This window comes from Petaurus breviceps, unplaced genomic scaffold, assembly GCF_028583685.1.
Source record: "Petaurus breviceps papuanus isolate PSGF00001 unplaced genomic scaffold, PetGlider_PUasm1.0 189, whole genome shotgun sequence".
Lineage (NCBI taxonomy): Eukaryota > Metazoa > Chordata > Mammalia > Diprotodontia > Petauridae > Petaurus > Petaurus breviceps.
In genome coordinates, this window is record NW_027185809.1 from 13018118 (window position 1) to 13028602 (window position 10485).

General features: G+C 40.9%; 1 protein-coding gene across 1 annotated transcript in view; it reads right to left on the reverse strand.

Moving 5' to 3' along the window:
* The window catches only part of ESRRB (estrogen related receptor beta), a 75399-nt gene extending 69567 nt beyond the window's left edge, over positions 1-5832 (reverse strand). The window contains exon 1 of the mRNA XM_069091686.1: positions 5426-5832. Coding sequence (XP_068947787.1) covers positions 5426-5819 — 394 coding nt within the window. The 5' untranslated portion in view covers positions 5820-5832. The remainder of the gene's footprint in view (positions 1-5425) is intronic.
* Positions 5833-10485: the final 4653 nt, after the last annotated feature.

The following is a 10485-nucleotide window of genomic DNA, read 5'->3' on the forward strand; positions in this document are numbered from 1 at the left end:
TGGACAGGGAAGATCTTCCTACTCCATTAACATTACAGGGGGAGGAAGGTGAGTGAGAATGAGGAGTCAAGGATGATGTCGAGGTTTCAAGGCTAGGTTAAGAGGATGTTGGCACCCTCAACAGTAAGAGGAAAGTTTGAAAGTGAAGAACAATACCAGAGAGGTTTATCTACTTTCTAAGGTCACACATGTAGAACATTAACATATGATGTTTCCTTTCTTTTCATTTCTAATTCCTCTACATCCTTTAAAAGTGTGATGATCCAAACAAGATACAATCATCCCCCATAGATTTGATGATTGCAAGGCCATTCTAGCAGGATTCCTTCCCAGCACCTGCAATTCAGGCTACTGTATAAAGTGTCTGAAGAAAGTAACACAACCACCTATATACACTACAGAATCTAGAGAGCACAAATCTCTGAGTAGTCAGGGGTTGGGGAGACTCTTAACAAAGGGCTACTCAGAGTCCTGTCCAGGGAATCAAAAGGTCCTTCTCATAAGCGAACCCCCAACATAAAATACAAACCTCCCAGTATATATAGTTTTTAACTAATAGGCTCAGAGTCAGAAAGCATCACAACCCTCGTGACTCAGTGCCTAATTAGCTTGGCATACTGCTATTTGTCACATGGTGCTTGACTCCTATCAATCTTTGACCTTACTACTGACATCTTTGGCCAATATTAAATCTCTGACACTCCCAGGTCAGTCCTTGCTTCCTCCATCTTTCTCCTCCCTCAAATGATCATGTCAAGTTTCTGTCACTCAGTCAATCCTGTTACCCTTATCTTCACTAATGTTTTTGTAAGAATACCTTTCTAATTTAGCAGGCCATTTTGGCTTTTATTTTCTCTACTCTAGAGTTTTAACAACTCCAAACAACATGTGTTATCTACAGATATGATGGACATATTCTCAATTCCTGCATCATCAAAAAGACACTGATGGAATTAAACCTTGGGGCTGGTTTCTGAAGACCCTTCTCTATTTATTATATTTTAATTTCAATATCACAAACTGAGGCTACTGCAAGATACAAAATCATAGATGTTATGGCCTAAATACAAATGGGTACCTAGAGAAACCTGAATTTTTATCAAATGGGCCCCATCCACATATGAAGAACCATTTAGAGAAAAGCTTTTTTTTTTAAATTTAGAAATACACTATTTATTGCTATCAATTCAAACCCATTTTGCTCCCATCTGGGAACATTTACCTATTTCTCATTTTGGAGTCTTCTTCTCTTACATTACCAACCTATATCTCCAGACTTTGGACATGCTTCTTGCCTTTTGCCTCCTATCTACTACCTATTTGGTGATAACCAACCCTTTGGCCTTGTACAATCCTGATTGTGGCTGTTTCAGGTAGTAGAATGCCTCATGCAAGATTTTCAGTTTCAGCATCTTGCTGGTCTTGATCTTAGAGAAGAGCTTCTTAACCTGGGGTCTGTGACCTTGGTTTTTATTTTTTTTAAATTCTGATCATTAGTTCAACATAATTAGTGAACCGATACTTAATCAATAAGCCTTTATTAAACACCTACATTGTGCCAGGCACTATGCTAAGCATTTAGAGAAACAAAGAAAGGCAGAAAACAATCCATGTCTTTGAGGAGTTCATAATCCACTTGGTTTGTCTTGCAATCCTTAGGATACATTTGGAAATATTCTGAGGAGTCTGTAAGTTTCGCCAGATTGTCATTAGGGTTGACACACACACACACACACACACACACACATACACACACATTAAGAACTATTGCTTTAGAGCCATTAAAAGTCATTGACTATCAGTTCTAATCTAAGTCTAAATAGAAATCTAATTTAATCTAAGTTGAAGAAATCCCTTTTACTGCTTTTACAAGTTCTGAAAACTTTGTTTGCAAAGCCTGAATATCTGGTGAGTATATTTTTATAGGCTTGTTATTTATTGGGTTTAATGAAAGTTGAAGAAGTCATATTTGAATTACCAGTAGTCTTCTCTCTATATCGGCAACCACACTGGCATACCCAGGATGGCTGCTAGCATAAATTCTTAGATCTGCTTTACTAAGAAAGATAGCTGTTCAAGGGGTAATCTTTTTAATTAAATTCATTAGTTCAGGGGAAAAGTCAACACCCTGAACTTCAGAGAAATACAAACAAAGAAAATAGATAAATACAAGCAGAGAAATAAAGACCAACAGACAAGGCTCTGACTGCCTGCATCAACTATACACTTTACATCCATCCCTAGATCAAGAGAGCCTTTACATCTGAGCAGGCAGGGAGCTCTGAACATATAGCTACTCAGAATCTTGATTAGGGAAATATAAGAACCTTCTTATAAGTGAGCCCCCAAAGCAAAATACCAACTCAAAGTATATATACACTTCTCAAAGCCAGAAGGCATCACAACCCTCCTGACTCAGTGCCCAATTAGTAATTAGCAAAAGGTTTAAAAGCCTTCCTACAAGCAAGCTTCCTTTCATGGGCTCCACGTGAGGCCTGTTAATGGGCAGGAAGATCCTAAATCCAATTAACATCACCCTTTCACAGTGTATTGACACTTCTTTTTGTTATGGATGACTCTAATGGTTTTCTGAAATTGGGTAGATTCCATCTGGCCATTTGCAGCCACACTCAGATAGGTCTTTGGTACATATCCATTTGCACCATTCCAATGACCAATGTTTACAGCTATTCCCTGGCACCAATGTTTTATTTAAGGTTGAATCTTGGAATATGTATATGATATGGGACTTTAGAAAGAGCATCAATATGGAGTTCAAAGACCAAGATCCAGGTCTTGGCTTTGCCATTCACTAACTCTTTGTCATTAAGAAAAGTCACTGTGTCTCAAATGCCTTAGTTTCATCTTCTAGAAAGTGAGAATTGGACTAGATCAGGGGATCTTAGCCTAGGGTCCACAGATCACCACAATAGATTTCAGGGGGCCCATGAACTTGGATGAGAAGAAATTACGCTATTATTGAAATATAATTGTTTTTCCTTTATAATCCTATGTATTTGATTTTATGTATTTAAAAACGTTATTCTGAGAAGGGATCCACAGGCTTCACCAGAATGCCAAAGGGGTGAATGATGACAAAAAAAAAATGTTAAGAAGTCTTACTACATGATCTGTTTGGGGATTTATGGCACCAACATTCTCCACTTCTTTATGGTGCCTACTTCCCTGTGTGTATTTAGTCAATAATAAATTGAAAAGATAACTGATATTAAAAGTAACCTGGTCTACATGAGAGGGTTTCTTGACTCAAAATCCATTTCTCAATTCTGACCTGTCAAAGACTGCTTTCCATCATTATCCCAACTGTCCATCTGCACTGACCACGGCAATACTTTATCAGGAAGAGTTCAAGATTGACTTCTAGGCAGAGATCATTATCCTGTTCATGGTAACAAATAATTAAATGTATTTACAGATTCTCAAGACAGCTTGCTTTTCTTACTTACTGATGACCGCCTGAGATACCTGCCCCCAACCCCCTTTTTTTTCAGGCTCAAATTGGGCCTGCTTTTATCTTTGTCTCCTGTCTTAGATTTTAGAAAACTGAAACCAAATCTATTCAGTTACTCAAGAGTTATGGGAATTGACTTTCCTAAAAAGCAACTTTAAACTTTTTACACCTAAGAGTAGCTATAGAGACTGAATGCGTGATTTCATTGATATAAGGAACTCCTAGGTGAGAAAATTCTCTATACATTGTGGGTTAGCATCTTCTTTGTGACTTAGGTCTAAAAGAATTGTCAGAGGCCCTGAAAAGACTAACCCAAGGTCACACATTCAGTGTATTTTAGAGGTAGAAGTATGATAGAAATAATATGAAAATGAATCACATATTATGGCCCTCCTACCCATATACATATACAAACTATGTGTACCCAAAGACATTTGCTTCCTGACCTTTTTAAAAGTAAATCCAATATATGAAAATAAAATTTTATTAGATAAATTAATGGGAAGATCTTCATTTAAAAAAGGATTTGGCATAGAAGTCCTGAAAATAGTCATCTTCCCTATGGCAACTGAAATGTGATCCAGTTTACAAAAATTCAATTTTTTTTTTTAGCAATCAGGGTTAAGTAACTTGCTCAAGGTTACATGGCCAGTTATTTCCGGGTGTGGTGCTGAGTGTCTGAGCCCGGGATTCGATCTCCAGGTCGTCCCAACACTGGAGCCGGTGCTCTTACTCGCTGAGCCACCTGACCACCCCTAAGCAATTGGGGTTAAGTAACTTGCTCAAGGTTACACAGCCAGGTGTTTCTGGGTGGGTGCTAAGTGTCTGAGCCCGGGATTCGATCTCCAGGTCAATCCTGACACTGGAGCCGGTGCTCTTACTTGCTGTGCTACCTGGCTGCCCCCAAAAATTCAATTTTCATATAACATTTTCAGGAACTCATCAATTATATAAAGTGAGGGACCTTGTAAATTCAATATTTCTGCCCTTTCAGGATGAATGGCAATAGAGTTTTTCTAATTACAGAGCTCTTTTGCATATCTGTGAGCATTTGCTGGCACAGACACACGCATACATATGTGTCAATAATAATGACAATCATCATATCTAGCACTTTTATATAGCCCTTTAAAGTTTTCAAAGTGCTTTACATCTATCATCCCAATGTCTGCCACAATCTGGATGTGTCTTTTAGCTGCACTGATAAATAAGCCCAGATATACATGTGTGCTTCTGCTGTATTATGTCTATGCATGCATAGTCATTTTCAAGATGCAATTGTTGGAAATTAAGGATTATATACCTATCATGCTTGACAATGAGACTTGGAATTTTAGAGTTGAAGGATAAAAGGATTATAGATGTAATACCGGAAGGGACCTCAGAGCTCATCTAGTCCAACCTCCTTATTTTACAGATGGGGAATCTGAGGCCCAAGAAAGATTAAGTGACTATAGTCACAAAAGTAATACATTTTAGAACTGGTATTCAAATATAGGTCCGATGACTCCAAGTTCGGTGTGTAAGTTTAGCAGTGTTTCAGCCATACCATGCTGTTCCCCAAGATGCAGTGGCTTTTGCCCCAAACCAGCAACATGGGAGGAATCACAAAAATCACAAATCAGGAGAGATACAAGAGTTTCCTTGACAATATCACCAACAAGTGGTCATCCAGTCTCTACTTGAAGGCCTCCAGTAATGGGGAGCCCCTGATCACCTGAGACAGCTTATGCTTCTTTTGATCAACTCTTATCATGAAGAAATTTTCCTGTACATCAAGCTAACCTCTGCCTCTCTACCACTGCCATCCATAGCTCTTCTAGACCAAGCAGAACAGGCTAATCTCCCTTCCCTATGGTAATCCTTTAGAGCCCGACTCTCCTGGGTCCTCCCAGATTCTCTGTTGCCCATGCAGCCTCAGGTTTGGGTACAAATATGAAGACATTGCCGTACCTTGAATCGTCCTCTTGAAGAAAGCTTTGCAGGCTTCGCAGGAGGCTACTCCGTAGTGGTACCCAGAAGCTATGTCCCCACACACTAGGCAAAGCCTCTTGGGAATGGCATTTAGCATATACTCGCACTTGGTGGGCGAGTCTTCCATGATGGCGCTGGCACAGTCATCGTAGCGTTTGCGGCAGGGAGTGCCACCCAGGCCTGTGCCATTGAACATGGGAGGTGAGTCCAGGCCATTGGGATGACCCATGGCCAGGCCATAACCACCGCTGGCGTCAGAAGAGCCGCTGGGACTGTGGTGGCTGATAGCATCGATGCCCGAGGATGGGCTAGAAGGTTCTGTCTTGATAAAGGATCCACAGCTGGATGTGAGGTGCCGCTCTTCTGCGGACATCCTATTCAGCAGCCTGTAGCGAGAAGGGAAAAGGAGTCACCTATTGAAATGAGCCAGGATCTGGGTCCTGTGGGGGTATGGAAAGGGTACAATTGACCATAGACTATGTCCTTAGCATCGGTATAGAAAGAGATGGGTTCTTTATTATTTGACTGGTGGTATTCCAGGATTTACAAGAAGACCATGCTATATATTCCTGCTAATGAATCAAATAGAATTATTTTATTTTATGATTCATAATAATAATAATTTATGTCTACATAACATTTTTAAATTTTACAAGACACTTTTCTTGCAACAACCCTATGAAGCAGGCAATGCAAATTATTACGATCTAAATTTCCAGATGAGAAAACTGAGTCTGAGAATGATGAAGTAACTGGCCGAGAAACTATATAAGTATCACAACCAGAGCATATAGGCTCATAGATCCCAATCTGGAAAAGACCTCAGAACTATCTAGTCCACCCCCATATTTTATAAATGAAATATCTAACTCAAATAGAAATAGGGTTCACTAATCTGAACATAAGGATCACTGCAGACTGCACATTCCTTAGTTTTAAAATATAATGACATTTGTTTTTAAAAAATAAACTGTACATAAAGATACTTCCAAAAAAAGAAAGGGAAAAAGAGAGGAAGGAGGGAAAAAAGGAGAGAAGGAAGGAAGGAAGGAAGGAAGGAAGGAAGGAAGGAAGGAAGGAACTAGAAGGACCAGGAAAGTTAAGTAACTTGCCAAGGATACCCAAGTACAAAGTGTCAGAGGCAAGATTTGAACTCTGGGGCAGCTAGGTGGCACAATGGATAGAGCTCCAGGCCTGAAAATCAGGAAGACTCCCAAATTCCAATCGGTCTTCAGACACTCACTAGCTATGTGACCCTGGGAAAGTCACTTCACCCTGTTTGCCCCAGTGTCCTCATCTGTAAAATGAGATGGAGAAGGAAATGGCAAACCACTCTAGTATCTTTGTCAAGAAAACCCCCAAAGGGGGTCACAAGAGTCAGACATGACAGAAAATGACTGAACAACCTCTGACTAGAGAGCCAGTGTCCTTTCCACAATTCAGTGCTGATTCTAATGCAGGAACACAGGTCTATACCAGGGAAAATAATGATTTCACTACAGATCTGAGGCTGCAACTTCAAGATCTAGATTCATCAAAAGAATTTATTCTTTCTTTTTTCTTTCTTTCTTTCTTCCTTCCTACCTTTCTTCCTTCTTTCCTTTGTCCCTCCCTCCTTCCTTCCTTCCTTCCTTCCTTCCTTCCTTCCTTCCTTCCTTCCTCTTCCTTCCTTCCTTCCTTTCTTTCTTTCAAGGTAATCAGGGTTAAGTGACTTGCCCAGTATCACACAGCTAATAAGTATCTGAGGCCAGGTTTGAAGTCAGGTCCTCCTGACTCTAAGGCTTATGCTCTATCCACTTAGCTGTGTAGCTGTCCCCAGTTTTTTCCTAACAATAGCATTTTAGTACTAAATCCATTTTTTAAAAAAATCAGACTAGTGCTTTCATTGATGTTGACAACTTTCAGTGAAGAAACTCCCTCACCTAATCAAACCAGCAATTGCTCCATTATATACTCTTAGAGAATCACCTAGGGAATGGTGAGTTTAAATGACTTGTTTGCCCAAGGTTATATGACCAATATGTTTCAGAAGTGAGACTTGAATCTGGGTTTAATTGACACCAGGTTGAACATTCTAACCACCATGCTAGGCTGCTTTTCAAGGTCATTTTATTGTCTACTAAATACCATTGCATTCTAATTCTTTGAAAATAATTGTTTATGATCATTCTACTAACTAGAATATTTGATTGACCAGAACCTCCATTCCCAACTATGCTGAATAACATATAGTATAATTCATATATGATAATGAAATATGCTCCCAATATCAGAGGAGTAAGTTAAATCTGTTAGAAAAGTCCCCACCCACCTCCCAACTATGGTAGCTGCTTTGATCTGATCTTTCTACACTCTTAGCTAGTTCCTTCTATGAGTATTAGTACTACTTTTCAAGGGTAGCTAAGTGGCACAGTGGATAGAATGCCTATCCCGGAGTGAGGAAGATTCATCTTCTAGAATTCAAACCCAGTCTCAGATGCTTAACTAGTTGTGTAACCTGGGCAAGTCACTTAACCCTGTTTGCCTCAGTTTCCTCATTTGTAAAATGAGTTGGAGAAGGAAATTGCAAACCACTCCAGTATCTCTGCCAAGAAAACTCCAAATGGGGTCACCAACAGTCTGACACAACTGAAATAAATGACTGGACAACTTTTCAAGTAAGCTAGTCAGGGCTAGAAGGATAGTTTATGGCTACAGAGCACAGCCAAACTAATGGACCCACAAAGAGTTTGAACCCATGGCCTTGGGCTTATTATCACTCATTGAACTTACCAGACGCTGGGCACGGGCTATAAGATAATCAGCCCCAGTCTTAGAAGGGTGTTTGGAGGCTGCCTGACATCACTCGGTGATTGATAATTCATGAATCCACGCCTTCAGTTATTTTAGACCCAACTCACTTGTTTTCCTCCTTATTCTTAGATTAGATGGATCAAGCTTCTCAAATTCCTTAGGCGTGCTTTCCAGCACAGACCCCAGGGAAATGCCGGACTAACTAAGGCTGTCACAACAGGAACAAGTTTTTCTTAGGGTCTTGACTTTGCTGATGAATCTGGGACTCTATCCCATGATGCCAAAGTTTCTAAATTCAGTCAATGATAAGAACTTTTGTGGGGTCACCGCTACTAACTGGCTAGCTTCTTTGGCTCGAAGGGTTAAATATGTTCCCCATCTCCAGCAGCCAGGGTCTATCATGCCCCTTTCCTGGTACTTTTCCACTGGGTGAGGTGAATTATTCTCTTGTTTCATGAACTGCCTGACCTAGGGGACCCATGACAAACATATGCCACACACACACACACACACACACACACACACACACACACACCTCTTTCTGCCATAAATACACTGGCCACTGCTGGGCCCTACTCCCCAACAGCCCATCTCTACCCCAGGCACTCTCTTTGCCCTCCCTTCCTACCGTGCCCTCTGAGAATCTTCCTCTGTTGCCCTGAAGTGGGAAGGGTACAAGATTTAGCATTAGCTCACCTGAGTTTGAATCCTGGCTCTGCCATTTATTAATGTGTGACCCTACATGAGTCACTTCCTTTATCTGGCCTCAGTTTCCCTATCTGTAAAATAAAAGGCTTGGACTAGATAACCTCTGAGTTCTCTTCAGCTCTGATTTATGAACCTGAGTCCATGAAAGCTGATCTAGGCTAGAGGCAAGGTGGAGAAGGTCCTCTTCCCTTCCTTTAGCAAGTGCTCTGAGAGAAACCAGCAGCAGAGATGCTGAAGAAGAGATTCATGTTTCAGGTATGGGTTGGACCAAATGATCCCTGAGGCCCCTTCTGACTGTGTGTACTCAGGGAATGCAAACATTTTAATATCAGCCTGAACAGAGCTTAATTAGGAAGGTAAATCTGATGGGAAAGAATTCCATAATGATAATTTGGCTATTATCTGCTCTTTGGGATAAACCATACCACTGCTTCCTTCTATTAGCTCAGGTCATTGTAAGCTGACTAGATACACTCTATTTTTTTCATTGATGAACTAATTAATTGGGTGCCTTCTCAATTGAAGCACAATATTTAGCAATGTGGAAGACAGAAAGATGAATAAGATGTGGGAATCAGAAAATTCACTTCAACCTTTACTTAATACTATGTACAGGTATTTGGATATGTACCAGAAAAGAACTAAAAAAACACCCCACAGGGAAAGATAGAATCTCTTTAAGAGTTGTACAAACAATCCATGTTGTTTTGCTGCTTCAAGTTCTGTTGATCAGCCTTTGGAGAGAATAAAATCATCCTGCCAGAGAAATAAGCAGGACACCAGCATTTGCTAAGACTTTCCTTTCACCCACATCTGTTCTGATCACTCTCTTGGGTGAAATAGGGTGAGCAACCCTTGAGCCCTCCCAGTCATTAGATGATGTGGGTAACTGACCGGAGGAAATTAGACAAAGATCCACCCCACGGTCCCTGCAAAGGACAAACGAGGGAGGGATGGTTGCCTCATTACTGCTCACTGAGCCTCTGATGAGGTGTGGTAGTGGGGGAAGGGAAGAGGACAGTGCTTAAAGCAAGCTCGGTTTTTGTAGCTTTGCCTTTAAACATGCCCCCAGCAAGCTCCCTTCTCCATCATGAATGTTGACTCTTTGTTTGAGACCTAGGGGAAGGGCAGCAGGAAACCCAAGGGTAGTGCCAGTACACCAAGCTCCCACCTGCTATACAGATTGGGTTCAGCAAGCCCCATCTCCATCCTGCACAAAAAAATGCCAGACATGTTCACTGAGTTCCAGTGACCTCGAGAATGAAAAAGAAACAAATTTTATCCTACTTTCCTTGGAGCTGGCCAGGAAGCTGGGCTGCTATTTGGGGGCCCGAGTCACGGGTTTGAGCATGTTGGGGGTTGTTGGGGGCGTCCAAGCATTTCATTCTCTGAGTGTATCTTCTGAGGTTATTCTTTCTACTCATTTTTCATGACCATTTTTTTAGCCTTGCCTTTACCCCAGAGAGTGTGTCTCTGTCCTGAGATTTCTAGAACTACACACAGTGCAAGGGCTAGGCAGAGAGAGACAGAGACAGAGA